This window comes from Panthera leo, chromosome B4, assembly GCF_018350215.1.
Source record: "Panthera leo isolate Ple1 chromosome B4, P.leo_Ple1_pat1.1, whole genome shotgun sequence".
Classification (NCBI taxonomy): Eukaryota; Metazoa; Chordata; class Mammalia; order Carnivora; family Felidae; genus Panthera; species Panthera leo.
Window position 1 is genome coordinate 22,396,910 of NC_056685.1, and position 25,611 is coordinate 22,422,520.

At 45.0% G+C, this 25,611-nt stretch overlaps 1 protein-coding gene across 13 annotated transcripts in view; it reads left to right on the top strand.

The window, feature by feature from the left end:
* The window catches only part of KIAA1217 (KIAA1217 ortholog), a 301,399-nt gene that overhangs the window by 259,600 nt on the left and 16,188 nt on the right, over nucleotides 1-25,611 (top strand). For all 13 annotated transcript variants that reach the window (XM_042945110.1, XM_042945119.1, XM_042945111.1 and 10 more), the window contains 6 exons: nucleotides 814-980; nucleotides 13,329-13,504; nucleotides 18,907-19,037; nucleotides 19,607-19,754; nucleotides 21,522-21,969; nucleotides 24,818-25,001. In XM_042945110.1, coding sequence (XP_042801044.1) covers nucleotides 814-980; nucleotides 13,329-13,504; nucleotides 18,907-19,037; nucleotides 19,607-19,754; nucleotides 21,522-21,969; nucleotides 24,818-25,001 — 1,254 coding nt within the window. The remainder of the gene's footprint in view (nucleotides 1-813; nucleotides 981-13,328; nucleotides 13,505-18,906; nucleotides 19,038-19,606; nucleotides 19,755-21,521; nucleotides 21,970-24,817; nucleotides 25,002-25,611) is intronic.

A 25,611-nucleotide genomic window follows, 5' to 3' on the forward strand; every position in this document is an offset into this window, starting at 1 on the left:
GGTGACTGGCTGAATCTGCCCCGAACTAAGTGCCTGTTCTCAGGATACATCTGCCTGCAGGAAGTAGTCATATAAGCATTGTGTTAGGTCCCAGAATTGAAAAACTTATTTTTCTGGGGGCACCTGGGTGGTTCAGTCAGTTAAGCATCCGACTTTGGCTCAGGTCATGATCTCATGGTTCATGAGTTCAAGACCCGTGTCGGGCTCTGTGCTGACAGCTCAGAGCCTGGAGCCTGCTTCCGATTCTCCCTCTCTCTCTGCCCCTCCCCCGCTCATGCTCTGTCTCTCTCTGTCTCTCAAAAATGAATAAATGTTTAAAAAAAACTTAAAAATTTATATTTTTGTTGTAAAAATCCACATACTCACTATGCAGATTTAAAACTACAAAAAGTAGTAATATAAAAAAATATATAACTCATGGAATACTACTAGCTGGAGAGAATGTTAACACTTTGTTATATATACAGCTAATCTTTGCTCTGTGCAAACCTGTGTATTTAAAGAAGATAGATAGACAGACAGACACACAAAAGATAGACAGACAGCTAGCTAGCTTCCTTAGTGTGGCATTATATTATACCTACTGTCCTATGATCTGCCTTCTAGGATGTGACATTTACAGACCACATACTATAATAATGCATGAATGTTTCATAATTTTAAACCCAATTCCTTTTTTTCCCCATTTAGAGGACCAACCTAACTTAAAAAATTTTTGTTCCTAATGAAGGACTTACCAGTAATCTGTATTGGGATGGGATTTAGACTTTCCTTTCTGGGATGCTTAGGTTCTTGGCTACTCTTTTCTCCTAGGAGCACTCCATGTTTCTGGGGGAAAGACTGTCAGCGCACTGGAGTCCTCAGGGCCGGCCAGCCAGCCCCTGCCTGCCGGCACCTCGGCCATGCACATGAGCCTGCTTGACATGAGGCGGAGTGTGGCCGAACTCAAGCTCCAGCTCCAACAGATACGACAGCTTCAGGTACTGAATGAGTTCCTTGTGGACAACGTCTTCTGTCCTAGTTCCCCAGAATCCGCTTTCTCCTCCCTGTTCACCTCCAACAACCCTAGCCACTCAGCACCTTCCCGGGGCTCTCTCTACCCTTCCCTCCTAAGGGCTAACTGAAAACATAAAGAGTAGCACCCTAAAGGCACGGTTTCCTCTCTTGAACACGTCGTCTTGGTCTAGAGCCTTTCATCACAACTCGAGTCAATCTATAACCACTTCTTGAAGCTACGCATGCTTTTACACATGAAAAAATCATTAAACATCTGTTTTTTGGAGGAGGGCTAGAAAGAGGAGCCTGTGGAGCATTGTAATAGCCAGTTAAGACTTACTGCTTGCAGGGTTTCGGCTCCTGGCTTCTCTTCAACGAGTATGCACAAAGCTAAGCTTTTTTTGCAAGCGACTATGGTGTCTTTAGAAATACGAGTTTAGACTAGAAGATGAATTCGTAAGGAAAAGAAGCCCTCGTGGAAGATTTGTTGAGGAAAACATTTGCATTTTATTTGGATTGTGTGTTCCGTAATATTTTCCTTCCCTTTTTCCATTGTTCGGGAATATATGAACCGCCTGGGAATCAGCAGAGAGGGAAAACCACCCTTTGTGTCACTAATCTTGGTGAATGGGTCCCATCGATCCATTGAAGCAGAATAGCGTATCTGGTGGTTCCGGGTATCAGGGGCTGGGGCTGGGCATTTCTTTATGAGATCGCTTTGGGAGATCTCTGTGAGATGGTTCACGTGTCTGCCTCATGCCCCTACCTTTGTGATGGGTTAATCATCGCAGGTATAGTGCTGACTTAGTACCCAGGCATCTTCCCTGACTTCAAGAAGCTCATTTAAACCTTGGTAGAAGTCAACCCACTGGGAAACCTTGAGCAGCCACAGGGAGCATGGCATCGTCAGTAGCCAGGGGGACAGAACTTCCTGGGCTGGTAAGGGAGTTGCAACGTGAAAGGGCTTCAACGCCCCAGATTGTGTCTCTCTTCAGCTCACTCGTGGCCTGAGCCCTACATTTTTCACCACCTAATTAAAGCTAAGGTGGCGACTTCCTCTCGCCCTCTATCTACGAGGAACAAACAGAAAGGCAGCTGCCTTGAGAGCCCTGCCCGGGGGCCCCACCTTGGACGGTGAGGGCTGTCAGAACAGACCACACTGCTCAGTGCTCGGGTCTCCAGAGGCTACTCTGTCTCCCAGGCAATGTCCCAGATACTTTAGACATCCCAGGCGAAGTCATTTCAGTGCTCTTCTGAGTCACGTCACCCGTGACGTTCCTTATCCTCTGCGTCAACTTCGCCTCACTTTGCAATTTTAAATACACTTCGTGGTGGTGGAGTGCATGGTTTGGGCTGAGGGTGTGTGCCAGGTGGCAAAGTCCACTGCCTACAGTGTCCAGGCAGTAACTTAACAAGTGAAATGGAGGAGGGACAACGGCAAGTTGGCCTTCTCAAGGTCAGTCACCACTCAGCTCCAGCCAGCTCTTAACCTGACAGAATTAGAGTCCAGTGTTCTCTCTGGAAACACAGGTTTCGTATGATTTATTCGTATTCATTCTAAAAGTGTTGGAAAGTAATTAAAAACCAATTATTTAGTACCCTGCAGGTCGAATGACAAATGTGCAGGCCAGAATGGGTCTGCTGTGTCCCAGGTTAATATTACCTGGGGTTTGGGGAGGGTAAAGCCCCTTCTCACGCTGCGTCTGCCTGTGAGCGCCACCTTCTGGCCATTTGGAAATGATCGCTCCTTCCTAGACCCTCGGGGCAAAAAAATTCCTAAATATTGTTTGTATGGTGGTACCTACTGTGTTCCAAAGTGAGCATTTGTTGGTATGGGGGAGGAGGGGGAATTGCTTTAGCATAAGTACCTCGGAAGTGTGGCACATTTGATATGGAGGCTGATGAGTGTGGCTGTAGCATCACCCCGGTGACGGTTGGCATTGTTTGGTTTCCTGGCTGGCTGTGGGGGTCGGGGTAGTTGCCCACAACCCGCCACTCCTTGCAGACCTTGAACTGTGGCTGCTGAGTTTTGGAATCATAGCTCCTCAAACAATGCAACTCTTCGGTCAAGGTCTGGGAATGCTATCTTAACCATGCAAGTTCCTTTATTGCCCCAGAATTGCTCAGCTTTTCTGGCTTCCGGGGGTATAAAGAACAAGGAGCCGACATGCTCTTGAGCTTTGAAGTTTGTGCAGTTCTAAGGAGCAGACGCATAGGGAAGGCTAAACACTTTGTTACCTAACCTGACGGCTGTTGTTTCTATGTCATCTTTGTGTTTCCTGTGTCCCTGTCAGCTTTCTTCCCTGTCAAGCCTCTGTCTTTTCAGTCAGGGGAGTCTCTTTAAGACAAAAACAGCTTAGAATAATTAAGCTATCTCAGCACCAATTCTCCTTTGGCATATGTATTATACACTAAAAAAGAAGTGTAACCCCAAAGTGATTATAAGTCCAATAATGGAACTATCATTAGAGATATACGAAACTCTGCAGAAGAGTCTCGAAAGAACAAAAATTAAATTAGAAATTCAAATGTTCTTTGAACTGTGTTATAAAATAGTGAAACTGAATGAAATCTTTTGTGCTTGGCAGCCGGCTCCAGTAATTAGATAATTAAATCACTGGAAAATCCTAGACGGTAGAGCATATCCTATTTGAGCGTTTTATTTTCAGAATTGATGGATTATTCTCAGGAATAGAAATTTGATGAGGACACAGTGGGATGGGTAGATTTAAGTAGGGCAAAAAGAATGTCAAGGGAGGCAAAAGGAGCCTAAGCAGAAGATGAAGAAAACCACTAAAGCTCTATTCATATAATTCTCTGCTCTCTATTCATATAATTCTCTGCTCTCCAACTTCACATGAATTATTGGTCTAAGAGAATGGTTCTTAATCCTGGCTACTTATTAGAATCACCTGAGGCCTTTAACAAAAACATTAATACCCTAAGGACCACTGCCAGAGTCTGACTTCATTGATGTGAACCAGGGGCCAGGCACTGGTGACTCTAGAATGCTCCAGGGTAAGAACTATTGCTCTTGGGTATTATGAATGCTCAGTCCATTGAGATGCTTCTTGGAAATGTTGTGATCTCAGTCAGCTATCACAAGAGTGAAGCAGAAACACATGGGGTACCCACCACCCTGTATGTGTGAAAAACACCCAATGACTTCAAAGCCCTGGCTTCTAACAACGCACCTCATTCCCGTGGCTAATAGAACGTGTTCCCTACTTAGTTACAGTTGATACAAGAGCCATAAGGAACTTTCCAAGGTAATAGTCGGGTCAGCAATTAGCTGCCAATAATAGAAACAGATAGATGGCCTTATACCTAACAAATGTTTCCTTCAAAAGACTATCTTTATCCATTACCTCTTCTGGTGTGATTTAGAAAAAGCTTACTTTTCCTAAGTGATGAGCTACATCTTTCTTCAAAAATGCCACAGTACTTGGATTTTCCCAAGGCAATCCCATATCCACTGAAGTGACTGCAATTCTGTCCCTCTCTGTGGGCTGAGGGGAGAGGGAAACTTCTGGAAGATATGGTACAAGTTCTGTAAGGCCCAGATGGGACTTGGCCTAAAGAGAGAATGAATACGTCTTACTTGTCTAATTCTCACAGTTTTTTTCCCCTCCTTGGTTCCTATTTCCTTTTTCTGCCTCCTGATAAATTTCTAAAAAGTGGGCTGGTTCTGAACGTAGTGTTCCATTTTTAAGACTACTGAGAATTTACTGTGCTCTCCTAAGAGAGGAAGGAGGTAAAATACCAACACAAAAAAGAAACATGGCAGTACACAGAGACCTTGTATTTGAAATGATATAATTCAATAGTGTTATCTTAAGGTGGCTTTTTAAATAAGATAGTGCCTCATAGAAATGTGTGAGAGTCTCATTTATCATCCAAAAAATGATCATGGGAATGTATATCCCTGAGAAAAGCACACTACAGTTTGGTCCATGTGAGCAGATCTATTTTTACCCATTGGGCAGAAATAATAAATGGAAATAGTTCAGGGTTTGATGAGTAGGCTGCCATGCAATGCACCAAGCCCTAGGTAGACTGTCACATGGAGGCTGTCTAAGGTGGGGAGTCATCTCCCAGGTAACATGTGGTTGTCACCAGGCATCTTACATGTCGTTCCCTACAGCCTGGGGAACTTAATTAACCAGGTAGCCAGGAGTCATTCTGGAGTCTGGCTATCATCATGAAACTTCCTGATTTGTGGTACAACCACTGTTCAGTGTCACTGCTGAACAGGAAGTCAGTTCCACTATATGACGGTGTGGACTAGACTGATAGTCCTAGGTTTTGCCTAAGAAATCAAGGTTGAGTATGTGAGGCACATTGTCCAATTAGAAGTGGGTGAAATTAGTTTCAGGTAGTTTCCTAGTTTCTTGATGTTGATAGGGACAGCTTATTTGGTTTAATTAAATATTTAATGGCCAAGAACATTATTCCTAAGGCATAGCATTTACAATAAATTTATGTTTCTTTTTTTTTTTTAATTTTTTAATGTTTATTTCTGAGACAGAGACAGAGCATGAGTGGGGGAGGGGCAGACAGAGAGGGAGACAGAGGGAGGGAGACAGAGAATCAGAAGCAGGCTCCAGGCTCTGGGCTGTCAGCACAGAGCCCGACGCAGGGCTCGAACTCACAAACCATGAGATCATGACCTGAGCCGAAGTCAGTCATTCAACCGACTGAGCCACCCAGGTGCCCTAACAATAAATTTATGCTTCCAGAATGAGGGGTAACTGTAACTGTACTTGCCTTCCCACTGTTGACAACTAGAAAACTGGAGGAAAAAAAAAGTGAAACAACCTTTTCCAGGCATTACATTACAACAGATTGTAATCCTTAGGAGTATGAAAGCAAAGAAGTGAAATTCAGCTTTCTGCCTGCGGCACTTTTCAGATCATGATGTGGAAAGCAATAAACCAAGCAGGGCACTGACAGTGTAATTGAGGAGATAAGATAAAAATTTAGAGAGCTGAAACAGCTAGAATTTGTGGAGTTGAGTACCAAATAAGAGAAAGCTCTGCAGAGAAAAGACTATATAAATCTGTGCTCTGTTATTGAATAATAAGCCACGTATGTGTAGTGTGAAAGACCACCTAGCCAGGCAAAAACAAAGTAGGAAGCTCTAAGATTAAAAATCCCCAGAGCTCATACAGGGCTGGGAGATGTTCATACTTTGACAAGCAAGAGTAAAGAGGTTTCATTGGTCACCTGGGGCATTCAATAGAGATCAGAGAAGAACCATGTTCCAGTTTTAGGACTAAACTAGTCCCAGAGTAAAGGCTACCCTAGATTCACCCTAACAAAGCTTAAAAGCAAGCCTCTAAAGAACAAAAATGATCCACAAGTAACTGAACCATCTGCCAGAGAAACTCCATCTGTAAAGGAAAACAAAATTCAAAACTGCCTGCCTAGCACTCAATCAAAAATTACTAGACATGTGATCCATAACCTTAAGAAAATTCAGTTGATAGAAATCAACCACTAATGGCAGGAATAACAAGAACAGCAGCATGGACTTTAAAACAGCTATAATAATTATTCTCAAGGATTTAAAGAAAAACATGAACACAATGAGACAAGAAACAAAATTCTTTTAAAAATCTAAGTGTAACTTTCAAGGGCTGAAAAACACAATATCTGTGAATGGACTTAACAGAAGATTTATTAGTATAAAAACAAAATATTAGTCAACTTGAAAACATAGCAATAGAAACTGTTAAAACTGAAGTATAGAAAGAAAAAGACTGAAGAAAATGAACCAAAACTTAATGATTTGTGAAACGATATTAAGTGGTCCAGGGAAAAGAGAAAAATATTAGAAGAAATAATGGCTAGAATTTTTCTAAATGCAACCAGAGGGGGAAAAAAGACACCGTACATAATAGGGGAATATAAATAAGAATGAACACCTACTTCTCATTAGAGACACAACTTAAGTCTGGAACAATGAAATGACATCTTTGCAGTATTGAAAAAAAAAAAAAACAACTCCTTCATCAGATAGAGGACACTTCCCAAGTGGTTTTATGAAGCCAGCTGGCATTACCCTACAAGCAAAACCAGTCAAAGATATTTTAAGAAAAGAAAATATCAACCAGTATCCCTCATGAAAGTGTATGTAACAAATCCAAAACAAAATATTAGCAACTGAATCCAGCAGTATATAAAGAGAATATTATCCTGGTTTTCATCCCAAGAATGCAAGATTGTTTTAACATGAAAAAAAAATCAATGTATTTGACCTTATTTATGAAATAAAGGAGAAAACCCATATCATTTCAATAAATACAGAAAAACCATGTGATAAAATTCAATGCTGATGATAAAAACATTCAGCACTTTAGTACAAGGACACTTCCTTAACTTGGTAGAGGACGTCTGAAAAACCTACAGAAAACATAGTTGATGGTGAAACACTACACATTTCCCATAAAATCAGAAACAAGAGCCAAGAAGGCTGTTCTCACTTACTGTTGAGTACTGCACTTAAGATCCTAACCAGTGCAATAAGGCTAGAAAAAGAAAGAAAAGGCATACATATAGGAAAATAAATTGGCTCTACTCACAAATGACATGATTGTATATATATAGAATCAGAAAGACTACAAAAATTGCTACCAGAAATAAGTAAATTAAAGCAAAATCACCAGAATCAAGTCAATATGTAAACATATAAAAATGTTAGTATATACAATATAAATCCATGCAATTGATTTATCTACGCAATGGAATACCACTCAGCATAAACAAAAATGAACTATTAAAACACTCAACAACACCCAGAAAGGGTGAAGGGAAGAAGGGAAGAAGCCACACCCAGAAGATTACATACTGTGTCTGCAGAATAGAAAAACTAATCTATAGGGACAGAAAACAGATTGGTGGTTTCTCTGGGCTGGGGTTTGGGTGACTGATTGCAAAAGGTCATGAAGGAGTTTTCTAGCGTGATAAAAAATGCTATCTTTTCAGTGGTGGTTACATTGGTGTATACATTTGTCAAAATTCACTGACCTGTGCACTTAAAATGGGTATATTTTATTGCTTGCAACCTATAATAGAGGGTTTTTTTAAGTTAATTGAAAGGTAGGTATCATTGTAATGATTTGAACTGCTAACGACTAATTTATTTGAAGCATTTAGAGAGAGATGCTGATCTACATCCTGCCTTCTGCTCACTTCACACACTGCTGGGATGAACAGGAGAGTCCTGTGTCCTAGGGACACTGGCCAGAACACCGTCCAGGAGGGCAGGGGGACTAGCGGAAAGGGGAAGGAGAACGTGGGCACATGCTTATTCCTTCATGATTAACTTATCATTGCCTAGCATTGGACTATGGAAAATTCCCTCTGTAATCCCTCCAGCTGGCTCTGGTAAGCCCCTCTTTTGGAAGGAGGATCCTATAACCTGGAACTCCGGGCAAACCTCCTCTCCAAGGGGAATAATTTTAATGCAGTCTGACTATGTTACCAGTTGAATAACTTGAATATTATGTACATTCTTCTGATATGTCTGCACTTCTGAGTAATGTTCTATTGAAATTCATTTGTGCAGCAAATATGTGGCGGGTACCTACTGTGTGCCAGAAACTGTGCTTGGTGGCTGGAAATAAAACAGACACGTCCCTGCCTTGTTAGAGGGGCAACTTGGGGTGGTTGAAAAATGACTAGGTGGAATTCAGAAGACTTGGTTGTCACCATGATTCTGCCCTTAATGACTGAGTGACCCTGAATAAGTCACTTAACCTCTCAGAGCTCCACTTTTCCCATCGTCCAGATTTCAATTTTCAGAATTTTAAACATCCCAGTAATAATTTCCAGTTTGATAGCCACTGTTAATATCTGCTGCTAACAGGACCATAACTTGTTTTGGAATTTGTCTGTGAGATCTGGTGGGAGGGTTAGGTACAGAGGGCTGTGACATGATCCATCCATTCAAGAGCCCTTCTCTTAGACCATAATGTTTACTCTGAGTGACTCATCAGAATCGTCTGAGGAGTTGAAAGAATTCCCAGTGCCCAGGCTACCCGGTAGACCAATGAAATCACAGTCTCTCAGGGGGTAGCACCCAGGTGTCAGTCACTTTTCAACACATTTAGTCATGCACTTATTTGGCCCTTGCATCCCTGTGACCCCTCATCTCCCCACCCCTTCAAAGGAAATAGCTCTATGGGATTTGACCTCCCGTTTTGATAGCTGGCAGTGCTGCTGTGTATATTCAACAACCACTGCAGTCAGAGCAAGTCGGGGCATGAGAGGTGAGCCCACCGCATATCTGAGCCCATGGGTCAGCCCATATATCTACAATCTAGGAAGGAATTTCGGATTCTCCTTTGTTTGTTCTTAACAGCATTACTGCTTAGTCCAGGCGTTTATCCGTATTTATTAAGTACCTGCCGTGAATGGCCCTGTATCCTGGAGACTCTGTGAAGAGCAGAAACTAACCACATGAAGGGAACAGCAGGTGCAAAGTCCCTGTGGCAGAAAGGAGCCTAGCCAGTCGAAGAACAGAAAGGAAGGATGTTTGTGTGACTGGAGCAGGGACTGCCGGCTGCATGCCATGCGAGGAGACTGGCGATGTGGGAAAGGGTGAGACTTCCTTGTGCCTTGTGGGCAAAGCTGTAGCTGCAGAGAACACGGGAGGAAGTTGCCCTCGATGCATCGTTTCCATACCTGGTGGCTTTTAGCAGCATACTGACTGTTTTTAAGACCACAAGAAAAAGCCATTATTAGCAGAAGCCATGAGAGCATAACTATGAGTCATACAGAGGAGGTAACCCAGGAGTGGCACGTTTCTATTTGCTTCCCTTCCAGACAAAACTGCAGGCCCCACCCCCAGGGCCTGGTTTGTGCCAGACATTGTTGTAAGCACTTTATTCCCTCACTGAATCTCCATTACCAGCCCATGAGATAAGAACGATTATTGCCCCTTTTATGGATAGACACCAATGAATAATTTGCTCACGGTCACATGGCTACCACGTGGTAAAACTAGAAATGGAACCCAGGCAGTGTCTTGCTGGATGGGCAGGTAATCAGTACAGAGCTGATGTTGGAACGTGACGGTGGCCCTGCTTGCTGCTTGTGTTGAAATGTTTTATCTTTATTCAACAAAAATAGAAGACACCGTGAAGGTTTGAGTTGAGGGCCACACGGTCAGATGGCGTTTGCACAAATCGCGGACAATTGACAAAGGCATCATTCTCATGAGGTCACATACAGTGGTTGTGCTACAGCCCATGACAGCAGAAAACAAACAGCTAATGGAAATTTCAGGGAACCTTTAGGTATGATACTATAGGTATCATGTAACTTCTGTCTCTGAGGCTGGTTGAACGAATTCGCTTGATGGATGTGCTATTAGCAAACTCTCCTGCCCCAGAGAAACACTTAATACAGGACTTGGAAACAGGAATCAAGCGTTTGACTACATTCTTCTGAAGCCAGATGCAAACCACACATCTTCTGCTCTCCGGGGTAAGGAACAAGAGTGCTCTGGAAAGTATATGGAAAGTTATGTGGATGTCGTGGCAGGATGTGTGCAAGCAGCCCACATAAAACCCAGGGAAAATAACAAATTGCCAAGAACCTTGAGCTCCTCTGGGATCATTGTTGTTGCAATCACCAACATCAAGTATTATGTTTTCATGGTCTGTGATTACATGGCATTCGGTACACATGGACCTGTGTAAACAAGAGGGACACAGATTCTCTCTTTTTTTAAGTTTCTTTATTTGTTTTAAGAGAGCAGAGGAGGGAGAATCCCAAGCAGGCTGTGTGTTAGCCTGCAAATCCCACTGCGGGGTTTGAACCCACGAACTGTGGGATCATGACCTGAGCTGAAATCAAGAGTCAGACACCCAACCAGCTGAGTCACCCAGGTTCCCCAAACATAGATTCTCTTTTAACTAATACACTGAAATAGTCCATGGCTAAATCAACATTTCTTGATCACCTGTTTGATACCAAGCAGTAGCTCATGTAATCCTCAGACTAGCACTGCTAGAGGAAATGAATCCTCATCCTTGAAGATAAGGAATTGGAGACCAAGTGAGTCTAAGGAACATGCCAAAGTCTCACGGTAGCCAGAGTTTGGGGTTCGATCCAAAGTGGAACCACAAAAGGCTCTGAACAGTGCAAAGCAGTCTTGAAAAAGAAGAAATCTAGAGGCAACACACTCCCTGATTTCAAAACATAAGGCAGAGGTATAATAATCAACATAGTATGGTACTGGCATAAAAACAGACACGTAGATCAATAGAACAGAATAGAAAGCCCAGAAGTATGATTCCATTCATATATGGTCAATTAATTTATTTATGATAAAGGAGCCAAGGATATACAATGAGGGAAGAAAGGTCTCATCAATAAATGGTGCTGGGAACACTGGATGCCTCATGCAAAAGACTGACACTGGACCACCATCTCTCACCAAACACAGAAGTTAACTCTAAAATGGATTTAAGACTGGAATGTAAGACCTAAAGCCATGAAACTCCTAGAAAGAAAACATAGGCGGTAAGCTCCTTGACAGAGGTCTTGGCCATGAATTTTTAAAGCTAACACCAAAAGTAAAAGCAACAAAAGAGAAAATAAACAAGTAGGACTACGTCAAAGTAAACAGCTTCTGCACAGCAAAGGAGACCATCAACAAAGTGAAAAGGCAACCTACCGAATGGGACAAAATATTTGCAAATCATATATTTGATAAAACGTTAATATCCAGAGTACGTATACTTCAATACAAAGAAAAAATCAACCAAACCCCAAACAACCCAATTTTTAAATATGGGCAGATTTGAAAATAGATAATTTTCCAAAGAAGATATGAGCATGACCAACAGGTACGTGAAAATTATACCCAACTTTATTAATCATCAGGGAAATGCAAATGAAAACCACAATGAGATATCACCTCGCACCCATCAGAATGGCTAGTACCAAAAAGACGAGAAATGAAAAGTGTTGGCGAGGATGTGGAGAAAAAGGAGCCCTCGTACACTGTTGGTGGAACGTGAATTGGCGCGGCCACTCCGGAAAACAATACGGAAGTTCCTCTAAAAATAAAAATAGAACTACCATGTAATCCAGCAGTTCCACTTCTGGGTATTTATCTAAGGGGAACAAAAACAGTAACTCAAAAAGATACATGCGCTCCCATGTTTATTGCTGTACTGTTTACAATAGCCAAAAGATGGAAACAAAAGTGTCCACCAATGGATGGTCAATATTGTAATATTATATGGTGACTACGCTTGTTGAGCATTGAGTAACGTATAGAATTGTTGAATCACTGTGTTGTACCCCCGAAACTAATATAACATTGTATGCCAACCATACTTCAATAATAAATAAAAATTAAAAAAATTAGGTGTTTATATACAATGGACTATTACTCAGCCATAGAAAAGAATGAAATCTTGCCATTTGTGCCAATATGGATAGACCTTGAGGGCACAATGCTAAGCGAAATGAGTCAGAGAAAGACAAATGTCATATGATCTCTCTTATATGCGGAATAATAATAATAAAAAAAAAAGCCTCGTGGATACAGAGAACAGATTGGTGGTTTCCAGAGGGGGAGAGTGTGAGAAATGGGTGAAGGGGGTCAAAGTTTTTAAAAAAGCCTCTGAGATCTAAAAGGCCAACTAATACGGGTATTTTGGGCACCATGATGGAAGGAGGCTGCAGTAGGCAGGAAGGAATATTTTGGTGCACAGACCACTTCTCCTAACTTTACAGATATTCTCCTAACACCGTAAGCCATATTCCTAAACGTTCCACTCTTGCAGCTGAAGTCTTGCACAGAGAAAGAGAAAGTGATGTTTCCAAGATCACGTGAGTTCAAGGAAGGAGCGTGGGTTGGGTCACTGGGTTCTGCATCATCACACGCTCAGTTCCGTGTTTCAATTTGGGGCTTGCAAAGCCCAGGTGCATCTTCAGAGCTACACAACCAGCAAAAAAAAAAAAAAAAAAAAAAGGTGCTTGACTCCAAAGCTAGTGCTCTCAGCTGCTCCCTGTAAAAAACATGTCAGTGAGAGTTTATGCCTGTTGTCCATGCTGCACTGACCGGAGTAAGTGTCCTATTTTTTGCAGACACAGACGTGAAAGTCTGGTTAGCAGTTGGCAGTAAACCTCAGATGTTGGCTGAAGTAGCAATATTATATACAATCTCTGCTTCCTTCCCTTTCTCACTGAAATAAATATTCAGCTGCAGGGCTGTTTACCCCAGCCGGCTTCTGAAGACCGTCAGGCAGTCAGTCGCCACGATGTCAGTCAGGCAGCACCAACTGAAGTTGATTTCTTTTGTTCAACAGCTGCAGAACCAGGAGCTGCTGAGGGCAATGATGAAGAAGGCGGAGCTGGAAATCAGCGGCAAAGTGATCGAAACCATGAAGAGGCTGGAGGACCCTGTGCAGCGACAGCGCGTCCTCGTGGAACAAGAGAGACAGAAATACCTGCACGAAGAGGAGAAGATCGTCAAAAAGCTGTGGTGAGTGCCAGTCACCCGTTGGACCCGAAAAGGACACTGTCCTTGCCAACGAGAAGCCCCTTCCTAGATGGTGTTCTCTCCCTCTCTCTCTTTTAACTTTTTTTAAAGTTTATTTATCTTGAGAGAGAGAGAGAGAGAGAGAGAAGGAGAGAGCAAGGGGGCGGGAGGGCGGGAAAAGAGAGAGAGAGAGAGAGAGAGAGAGAGAGAGAATCTCAAGCAGGCTCCGCACCAACAGCACTGAGCCCAAAACAGGGCTCGAACTCCCAAAGCGTGAGATCATGACCTGAGCCGAAACCAAGAGTCGGACGCTTAACCCACTGAGCCACCCAGGCGCCCCTCCCTCTTTCTTTATTGAGCACCTACTGTGTACAAGTTAGGGTTCTGCTGGTTCTGGGTGTCCTTGGACACTTAGCGCCCCTCTGTCCAGACCCCAGGAAGTTCAACTGCGCTTGTCTCATTAACAGCTGGAGCACCGCGCTCCTTTGTAGGGCTCGGCAACAGAGAAAATGAGAGGAAGCAAATGGCAAAACCCAATGATAAATGGGAAGTCTGCATTTAATCTCAGTAAATGAAAACTAATAGCCAAAATAATGGTGTTAAAATTATCTTCCTATTATTCAACTGTAGTTAAAAGCACAAAAGAAGAATTTAAGTGTACAGTATGTCTGATCCAGGAATGAAAGATGCCTCCTTGAATGTTATCAGTCTTCTATGAGGTTCTTATTGAAAGCATCTATCAAGTCCCACTATTGAAATGAGCACTTTTATTACTCCCCAGTCACTGGGGTGGGCACATCTTTTATGGTAATCTATGTTTTGTTATGCAATGAAGATTTATCATAGAATGATTTCACCTTCTAGTGTAATGAGTAGTAATTTTTCTGGATTCTCCTAGCATTGTTAATTCTCTTAAATCTCCCAAATTGGGACTAGAAAGAAGCAACTTTCACGTTCTTCTCATGGGCAGAAGGACCGGAAGTCTCCATGATGGAAAGTGTTATTTTCCATCAACTGTTTGATATTTGAGCCTGTGTCACCCCAGATGCCCACCCAGCGTGTCTAATTAAAATAAGAATGTCCCTCTCAGTAGCAGTCCAGAGGGGGGAAAAAATCAATTAGAGTTATAATTTTCCAAAAAAAAAAAAAAAAAAAAAGAATTTGACCACTGTTCACCAACATCTCAAAATAGCTTCTAATATTTTATGTAGTTCATTCATTTGTAGACCATTAATCACCCACCGTGAGGTGATAAGGCTATTATTTGTCTGAAATGTTTTTGTGATGGCCCAGTTGTCTACATCTAGATGTTAAAAGATTCTTCTTGAAAACTTCTTTAAAAACGTGTAGCCTTTTAAGAATATTTTGTTTTCCAATTAAATCACGAAAAAGTAAATTTCCTTCTTTTAAGAATTGTGTTTATCAGTCAGCTAAGTCTTGCTTTTGCTCTAGAAAAAGTACTTAATCTCAGTACTACCCCCAGCAGCCCAGCACAGGAGTGAGCTAGGAAGGGGCATGGGGAGCCTATCAGGAGAGCACTTCATCTGTGGGCTGGCTGCACCTGGAGAAGATGTGCACAGGGCATTTGAGGAGCTCCGGTCCGGCAAAGCAGAGTATATGAGTATGTGTATAGCCCAAAACAGGTGGCTCACCTGTGCCAGGTGACCCTACGCAAAGGAGAGATTGCTTCGGGCCCCAGGGATCAAGAAGACAACCTGAAATAAGTTCTTTGTCTTGTGGCCCCAGACCCAGGGCAGCGCCGTGTGTTTAGCGGGGTCTCACAAAGGGTTTGTTAAACCGAACCAGGCTGGCCTGGAGGTCAGGCGGGGTTCCATCAGTGAAAGCGGGGCGAGGGATGGGGAGTTCCCAGGCAGAGCAACCCTGTGAGCCAGCAAGACTCAGGACCAGGAAGGTGCAAGGTGTCCTTGGAAAACTGGGGGCCGACCACGTTGGCGGAGATGATGCAAGATACTAGACCATGTCTCATGTCTGGTAACGCCATTCCCCCTTGCATGATGCCTGCCCGTATCTTACACCACATTCCCGCCCTGCCTGCCTGCTCCGTGTGTGCGGGGACTGTGTTTACCGAGATTGGAGGATCATGTGACAGAAACCTAGATTCCTGGATTTTCCTGGCAGCTCCTAGGTCCAACCCCAGCTCCAGAACCTCTCTGGATGGAGCGTAAGAATGTGCATTTTACCCAGGGGAGATTCTCAAGTGTCTTCCCATTTGACCAGCCTGATGAGGAGGTCACTGACGTTTTTTGATCAAGGATGCAGCAAAGTTTTTTGATCAAGGAAACACAGCAAAGGATGCAGAGCTGTGTTTCAGAAAGGTCCCTCTGGTGATCATGTGCAGGACTGTTGGAGGGGGAAACATTGGTGTCAGGGAAACCATATTGGCAGCAGCTAGAACAGTCCAGTCGAAAGTCAGTAAGGCCTGGGGCACAAGGGTGGCTCCCTCCATCAGTTAAGTGTCTGAGTCTTAATTTCGGCTCAGGTCATGATCTCAAGTTTTGTGGGATTGAGCCCCGCATTGGGCTGTGCACTGACAGCATGGAGCCTGCTTGGGATACTCTCTCTCGCTCTCTCTCTCTCCCTCCCTCACTTGCGTGCATGCACTCTCACTCTCAAGATAAATAAATAAACTTAAAAAAATGTCAGTAGGCCTGAATCAAGGAGTAAAAACAGGAATGGGAAGAGAAATCAAATGAAAATGGACTGTTACAAAAGACAGCTGGTGGTACCTGGGTGGCTGTCGGTTAAGTGACTGACTTCAGCTCAGGTCATGATCTCACGGTTTGTGGGTTCAAGCCCTGCATCGGGCTCTGTGCTGACAGCTCAGAGCCTGGAGCCTCCTTCAGATTCTTTGTCTCCTCTCTCTGCCCCTCTCCCACTTGTGCTCTGTCTTACTCTGTCTCTCAAAGATAAATACATGTAAAAAAAAAAAAAAGACAACTGGAAATTTCAACTTAGGAACATCAGGAAAACAATCTCCCCTCCTTCCCTCCTCTCCCCTCCCCTGCCCTTCACCTTACACACACACACACACACACACACACACACACACACACACTGGAAAATAAGTTCTCTTGGGCGTCATATTGGACTAAGTTGCTGGTGAGCCATTAAGAGGGCAGAGAAGTGAAATTTGGATCTAGAATATGGAGAGAAATGGAATCCAGATCATTTCTCTTTGGTGGGTTTCTACTTGGAAATAATAATTGGGCTTCTAATAACTGTCAAATGAAATATACTTCATTAATATATTAATGAAAACATTAATGCTTCTTTTAACTAACATAGTATGAAAAGCAACTTACACAAATAGAATGGATTTAGAGCTAAACCACAGTATCTGTGAACATCTGGCTTTCCTTTGAGCCAAGTTCACATCTCCAGAGTCATATTGATTACATAATATTGAAAGTTTGTTTTCAGCATTCATTTTAGCTCCATGATCTCTGTTACATTTTGAATAAACAAATTTTATCTGAGTGCTTCATAATATATATCATAAACATATGAACAGAAATGACATTGTTGTGTACAATAATATCAATACACTTTTGTGTATATTCCTTGATCAACCCAGGAAAAGCTGTGACATTTATGGGTCTTCTGTGTTCAGAGTTATGAAATCCCAAAGGCACATCATGTAAAAGAGATTAAAATAGAACTTTAGGCAGACTGACTTCAGGTCAGATGATCGCTCTTAGGAGTATTCATTGACACCTGGCAGACTTGTGGGTTGTAAATGGAACCGTGATAACGTTTGGGTCTTAGCTCTTCCCTCGGAACTTGGAAGGACTGGACAGTGTGTCCAGTCTACACTCCAAGATATTTCAGTTTGGTGATGAAGTGGTAAATAACTTTTGCACACATAGGTGCCATATTTAGAGCTCTTAGGAGGGATGGCATACATCGTCTCCTCAGGGGTGTGGTTAGCTGCAGGAAGTTTCCTGTGGGTGGGTTCCCATAACACCAGGTACCTTCCCATAGTTTGCAAATGTGGACAGTGAGCAGTTGGGGCTTTCCCTTTGGGTCCTGAGTTGCAGTATTTCATCTGAAGGGATCACAGGCAATTTGGGTCCATTTTCCATAATAGAATGAAAGACGTCACCAAAAACTCCATCTCGCTTCTCTACAGCGGATGGACTTGTTGTTTGCCCCATTGGTCCTTGTTAAACACACATGGCATCCCGCCTGAATCCGTCCTGCAGTAGCTGTGCCATCCATAACCTCCATCTGCGCCCCCACTTAGCGGGAAGGGTCTTGGCAGGCCATCTTTTTACAGATACGCTGTGTCTTCTTTCCCTGTTCCCCGCCAGCCCCTAGCACTGCCCCTGTAGGTGAATGCTGTTTGCCTACCGCCACCTAGTGGTTCTTAATCTCTCAACGTTCTTGTCCTCCACTACCTTAAGAGAAGTTTTCTGTCGTCAGATTTACGGGCAAACTGAAATGATACAACCGTGTTTACGATGGGTGATTAATGTGCCCAGGAGACAGGATGTTGTTGGTTTGTTTCGTTGGTTGCTTTGCATTTTGAAGCAGAAGACCTCAGAACTAGCAGTACCTGTGTGTGTGTGTGTGTGTGTGTGTGCGCGCACGCATGCGTGCGTGCACCTGCGTGTGTCTTTCTCTCCCTCTCTCTTACACACACATACACACCAGAAATCAGATCTGTGATCGTTCTTCGTCTTTGGAGCTTAGGGAGGAAAGTCAGTCCTTATTGATGAGGCCATCAGTATAAACCAGAGGTTCTCGATCAGGGGCAAGTTTGCTCCCCTCCCCCACCCCATCCCCACTTCCCTCAGGGACATTTCCCAGTGTCTGGAGACATCTTTGTTTGTCACACGCTGGGGAGAGGGTGCTACTAGATCTGGTGGGCAGAGGTCAGGGGTGCTGCGAAACACCCTACAATGCACAGGTCAAGTCCCTATAGGAAAGAATTATCCAGCCCAATATATCAAGTTTCAGGTTTAGAAGGCTAATATAAGCCAATCAGGACCCCTCCTTTTGCCCCGCTACGGCGTGTGCTCCCCGCCCCCACCCCATCACCTGACAAAATGCACACTCCCCTCCCTTTGTCGGCATCAGCACCACTGAAAATAAAGAATGGGTCCTTTGTCAGCCAGCCACCACCTCCCCTCTAGCCAACCTGGGCATCCCCAAGAACAGGCCCTGGGAAAACTCCTTGCACCCGCCTTACACCTCAGAGGAATATTTAAGCCACACCAAGCTACTCTCTCGAGATACTGCCGCCATCTTAGCGGAAGGCCAGGGGAGGCTGGGCCGCGGTGAGCAACAGGAGGCTCGGATGGGCCCTTTGCTACTACAGCTGCCCTTTTTCGGGGGTCTCGGTGTTCACTGCCACCTACTGGTCTGCTTGCCCCCACCCCCAGTGAGCTGGAAGACTTCGTTGAAGACTTGAAGAAGGACTCTACGTCGGCTACCCGAGTGGTCACTCTAAAAGATGTGGAAGATGGGGCTTTCCTCCTGCGACAAGTGGGAGAAGCAGTAGCCACCCTGAAAGGTGAGCCTCCTCCTTGAAGGGGAGAAGTCCGAAGCGTGTCTCCGGGAGGAGAGCGGGGTGGAGGGGGGGAGGTTAAAACTCTGTCCGACAGTGACAGATCCGTTCGTTCGTGCATGTGTGCCTGCAAGTGTTCATCAAATACCCTGTGGGCGCTGTTCTAGGCACTGGCGATGCCTCACTGAACAAAATGGGCAGATGTCCCTGTCTTCTTGGAGCTTCTATTTTAGTGGGCGCCATAAGATTTAGGGCGAAATGATACCAATGACAGTTTCTCTCCACTGGCTCTTCCAGTGTGCCAGGGCACCAGTGCCAAATTCATTGAAAATGGCCCTCAGGGACAGTTGCCTTTATCCCACATAAGCAGACAGGAAGTGAGGCGCAGAGGACCTCTGCCCTTGCCCGAGGTCACTTGGAACCCGGCTCTGTCGAACAGGCGTCTGCCTCCTGGAGATGTGTGCGGAGCGCTGCGGCCGATGAACCCCACACTCCTGACCCTACCCGGTGTGCGTGTGTGGGATGGGGGCTTGTTCCGCTTTTTCTCCAACTCACCCTCTGCTCTTGGCCTGCAGGAGAATTCCCCACCTTACAAAACAAGATGCGAGCCATCTTGCGCATAGAAGTCGAGGCTGTGCGGTTTCTGAAGGAGGAGCCCCACAGGCTGGACAGCCTCCTGCAGAGAGTACGGAGCATGACTGACACCCTGACCATGTTGCGGAGGTAACCGCCCCCCCCCCCCCGGGGGGCCGGGAAACTCGTGAGGGAGGACGGCAGCAACTCCTTCCCACCTTAGACGTTCCATTGCAGTATGACTTGAGGTCCCGATCGTTCAGCACAAGCCTGCTGCGTTTGGCACATCCTAGAGCTTAACGTTAGGAAACATTAAGTAAACATTTTTTTCAAAAAATCATTTGAAGGTGGTCCTTTTTAATAACACTTTAAGATTAAAGAATGCGTCAAAATATTTTACTAGCCTCCTTCACTTCTGGAGCACAGATGACTTCAGTTAGAAGAAGAAATACACACTGAATGAAGTTCAAGAGACAGCGTTAGAGGCGTGGCCCTGCCAAACTGGAGAGAGGGAGGGCAGGAGGGAGGAGAGCTTGAGAACTGGAAGTTGCCTTCATGAAGATGACTACTGACAGTGGAAGAGAGGCCACGGTGGCAGGAGAGGGAAAGGGGGGGAACAGATCCTCGGGGGTCCCTTGGGGATTGGAGGAACAGGGTAGGTAAACAGCAAAAGAAACAAGTGAGTAGCAGAGGAGAGTCATCGAATGCAGTGTCTCTTTTCAAATCAAAAATAGACATTTTAATAAGAAGAAAGTAAGGGACTGATTAAAGATTATAGGTCAAGTACCGTGTATCATATCATCTGACATACCCTACATCGATTGTAACAACAGCTCCCGAGGAAGGCGCCAGAAGGCAGTCTCATCCTCCCTCCTCCTTATCATCATCACTACATTCTACAGAAAAATATCTGAGGCTCAGAAAGGTACAGTTCCCAGCATCCTAGAGCTAGAACCTGCCAGAACTGATGATATTCAAACACAGGCCTGTCTGACCCCAGAGCCGTGTTCTTTCCACTGCACCGTGGGTGGAAATGCACAGATAGCTTCACGTGACCCCAAAATGCAGAGGAGGATGAGGACCAACCGGGCTGTTAGATTTGGAGTCACTGTTGACCTCCCAGAAAGGCGAGGTCGAGTCCAGGTGGGGAAGGAAGCCTGATCCAAGCGACAGGAAGAGCAAGCACCAGGAATTAAGATACAGTTGACTCTTGGACAACTCGGGTTTGAACTGCACGGGTCCACTTATGTAAGGATTTTTTTTTTTTTTTTTGATAAGTACAAGACAATGCTGTAAATGTATTTTCTTTGTGATCTTCCTAATCACGTTTTCCTTTCCCTAGCTTACTTTATTGTAAGAATCCAGTCATAGCATACAAAATGTATGTTAATCAGGTACTTATGATATAGGTAATCCTTCTGGTCAACAGTAGATAATTAGCAGTTAGGTTTTGGAGAGGAACAAGAGTTCCATGTGGATTTTCAAAGGAGGAGAATATGGAGGGCTCAGGAAGCTTTTGGGGTTAGAACAGAGCATCTCTGAGGGCTGTCCAGCGGGGACTGGGTGGAGGGGGTTAATGTTAGAATCATCTGTTCACTCCTGGCCGTCCCCACACCAATAGTGATGGAACCGTGTCTGGCTGGGCACAACGGTGCTGGTGGAAAGGCAGAGACAGACCATCTCGTGAGGGAAGGACTGAGCAGTCAGGTCCCAGAGACGGTCAGGAGGCAATTGGAGGGCATTAGGAAGTTGCTATGGAAACCTTCATCCCCAAGCTGCTACTCCGGGTTGTCAGATGTCTTAATTTTGCAACCTCTTGCCTGGCTTTGAGATGCCACGGCATTCAAGTGTGCCATACAAATAAAATGCAAGTTACCTACCTTAAGAGTTAATGCTGCTGTGCATGGTTTCTCCCAGACATGTCACCGATGGGCTCTTGAAAGGTACAGATGCAGCCCAGGCCGCACAGTACGTCGCTATGGAAAAGGCCACGGCCGCGGAAGTCCTGAAGAGCCAGGAGGAGGCACCCCACACCTCAGGCCAGCCCCTCCACGGCGCAGGAGTCCCCGGCGACGTGAAGTCAGAAGTGGTGCCCTTGACCGTTCACCATGCGCAGAGCTCCCCTGTGGTCATCCAGCCCTCCCAGCTGTCCGCCGCCCTGCTCAACCCCGCCCAGCACTTGCCGGGCGGCTCGGGTCCCCACCCCACCAGCCCTTCGGCCACCACACAGGAAGTGACCTCAGCTCTGCAGTCGGCACAGGCTCCTCAGTCCCCACAGATGCCCATGAACGGCTCTGCCATGCAGAGCTTGCTCATTGAGGAAATCCACAGCGCGAGCGCCAAGAACAGGGCAGTGTCCATTGAGGTAGGGTCCTACGTCCATTTCTCGTTAACCCTATAGAGGAATAACATCTGGTCCTTCCCTCAAGGAGTTTATAGTCTGGTTGTAAAGAGAATGCATATATGTGTCAAAGATACATTTAGGGGCGCCTGGGTGGCGCAGTCGGTTAAGCGTCCGAATTCAGCTCAGGTCACGATCTCACGGTCCGTGAGTTCGAGCCCCGCGTCGGGCTCTGGGCTGATGGCTCAGAGCCTGGAGCCTGCTTCCGATTCTGTGTCTCCTTCTCTCTCTGCCCCTCCCCCCTTCATGCTCTGTCTCTCTCTGTCCCAAAAATAAATAAAAACGTTAAAAAAAATTTTTAAAAAAAGATACATTTATATCAAATATATATAGATATATAGATATATTTATATCTATATATCTATATCTATATATCTATATCTATATATCTATATAGATATATCTATATATCTATACAGATATATCTATATATCTATACATATATATATATACATAGATATATAGATATATCTATACATACATGTATGTATATATATTTGTCTCAAAGAGAGATTTTTTTGAACTACAAATGGGTTTCGATGGCCAGATTAAGAGAACAGTTGGATTTCAGAGAAGGGTGAGACACCCCATCCTGTGGGAAGGTGAAACCATGGTGTTCTGGGAAGTGTTTACCAACCAGTTCTCTGGTGGGGGCAGGGGGAAGCCCTGATTCATAGAATCTGCCAGTTTCTAAGGCGTATTCTCCCACCGTCGCTGATTTCGAGTTTCAGCGGGACATCAGTGGGCATGTGGCTGGGGAGATGTGAGTCAGCTCTCCCTGCTCAAGCACATCACTGGTGAATGCGGGCCGGTGGAGGGTTTGCTACTGGCCTGGAAAAGTCAGTAGGATCTGGGTAAGTGGAGCAGGGTTGGTGAGGGCTAGCTCAGAGGGGTTGCTGTAGCAAAGGGAACCACGAGTAAACTTATTTTATGGGAACAAGATAGAGGAGATGAGGCTGGCAAAACAGACTGGAACCGGATGTGTGGGAACTGGCAAACCAGTCCAGGACGTCTCAAGGTCATGGGGTGGGTGTCCGAAAAAATGCGGCCCCTCAGAGCAGTGATAAAAAATCAGCATCTTCAGAAAATTGCTCTGAAACAATGTACAGAATCAATTAAGGTGGTGGGGTCTCGAATTAAGGTTGCTGGGTGGGAGGTCATTAGAGTAGTCTCAGGATGCAAGGTGGAGGCCGTCAAAATGGAAAGAGAAAACTGGGACTTAGAGTCACACGACATAGAAAACACGCCATGGTTTTAAAGATTCTATCAAGAGCCGGTATCCACGCCTGAGTATCACATTTTGTCTCCCCAGCGTCGTTACCCCAGACCCTGCTCCTCACCGTGCCCGCCTCTCTTGCATGTCAGCAGTGAATAACTCAGGTTTCAAGAAAAAATAACCTCTTCAAATTGCCAAGGCCACGGTCAGGGCAACCGGGCCTCTGGACCCTAGGTAGCTTCTGCCTCTGCTCCAAAGTCAGCGGCTGTGCCTCTTCTCCAAGCCAGCCATTTACGAAACGCAGCTCACGGGAGGGGTGAGATGTGATTGCCTGACGGTGATTCTGTCCCATCGTGCCCAGCAGGGCAGGGGCGAAAACTGAACAACACGTTTCCTCCTGAGAGTGAGTGGAATCTGCCATTTCCTACATCTCTGTATGGAAACCGTGTCAGTGGGATGACTCATCTGTTTAACAAACGTCTCTTGAGAACCCACTGGGCGTGGCCTTCGTGGCCACGTGTGTATTCTCAGTTTCGACTCACGAGTCGTCTCTGAAAATGCCCCGATCTGCGGTAAGGAGGCCTGGGCCTCGCCACCCGCTCCACTGCTGCTGTGTAAGGTGCGCTTCCTCCACGGACCGTATCCCCGAGCCCTGCTGTGCACCAGCCCCCAGAGGCCCTGAGGCAGGCAGGGAACAGAAGGGACAGAGTCCGTGCCTTCAAGAAACATGCCTGCTTGTAGGGAGAGGCCGAGAACCAGCGTATGCCAGGTGGTCGTAAATGCTAGGAAGAAACAATGAAGGGAGGGGGGTGGTAAGGACAGTGGCGGTGGAGGCTTGTTTACGCAGCGTGGATCTTGGACACATCCTTTGCCTCACTGGGCCTCGGCGTTCTCACGTGTGAAGTGTGTTGGTGAAGTGATCCCCTCGGTCTTTTCCAGTTCTTACGTGTTGGGGTTCTCTGCCCTCCTGGAAGGATTACTGTGCCACCTCGAAATCACAGGAAAACGTTCCTTTAAAAAAAAATGTACAGGTATTTAAAAATGCATTTCATGTAATTCTCCCTATTGGGAGAACTTGGTGGAACTTCGAGGGTACCCAGATAAACCCCATTTTACACATAAGAAAGTTTGACCCGGAGGCCATATAGCAGTTCTTAGCCACGGGACTGGGATGTAGGATTTCTTGTTCCTGGTGAGTGTTTTTGGGCTTAGCTTCTGTTTGTCTGCACATCTCCTCCGCAGTGAAAACTCCGTTTCGAGAACAAAAACTTGGTGATGGGATACATACTTTTGAAAGCATATCCCTGCGTCCTTTTATTAGTATTGGTTGAAAGTAGCAGTAAGTGCTCAGTAATAATGGAAAGAATGCATTTGGGTTTCTGAGCTTGCTTCTGTGGGAGTGAAGACCACTCGGGCTTACACAGCAGAGAGCACAGGGGCACGTTTGTCTGTGCAAAAATGTCCCTCGGTGCGGAAACCGGAGCATTATTTTATCCACATTTAACCTGTGTTATGCTCTCCGCCACCCCGACACAAAATCTCTAATTAGCTTTCCCTCTGGTTTTTAAACCTTCTTCACTTGTTCTTTTCCTGCAGAAAGCAGAGAGGAAATGGGAAGAGAAAAGGCAAAATCTGGACCACTATAACGGGAAAGAGTTTGAGAAGCTACTGGAAGAAGCTCAGGCCAACATCATGAGGTCAATTCCAAACCTGGAGATGCCACCAGCCTTGGGCCCACAACCAAAGGGCGATGCTCCGGTAGACAAGCTAGAACTTTCAGGTGAGGTGCTCACAGGGCTATGCGGGCTGGCTACCCTCGGGTCAGGGCAGTGCTGCCCACGTAAGCACGTGCTGGCCAGCAGCACCAATCTCTCACTTCGTAAGACTCTTATAAATTGGAGCAAATCCTCAGGTATCACTACATTCTCACTACTGCCTCTTAACTATAACCATAGCCTGGAAACGATGTTCTACTTGAGGATACTAGAACAATGCCCGGTAAGGTAAAATTTAGATTCCCGGCTTCCACATTTCCTGTGAATTTATGACACTTCACAGCACCAGCTGGGAGAATAAGAGGGCCGCATTTAGAGTAAGAGCTTTTCATATGCTGCAAGAAGAAAATGCCAGCCTTTATGAGGTCCCGAGGGGACATTAGATCATGAGGTGAAATTGCATTTTTTAAGTCAAAATTATTAGATTGTATATTGAACTAACTAAACTATGGAAGTGAAGCCTCAATGTGTCCCTAAGAACATAAAATAACCGTTAGAAAACTCAGCCTCCTAAATCTCCAACCAACAAGCCTCATGCCTTACTCTGATCTTAAAGTTGCGAACAGAGACTCCATTCTACCTGCAGCCCAGTGTCTCAGAGCCACATTCAATGGT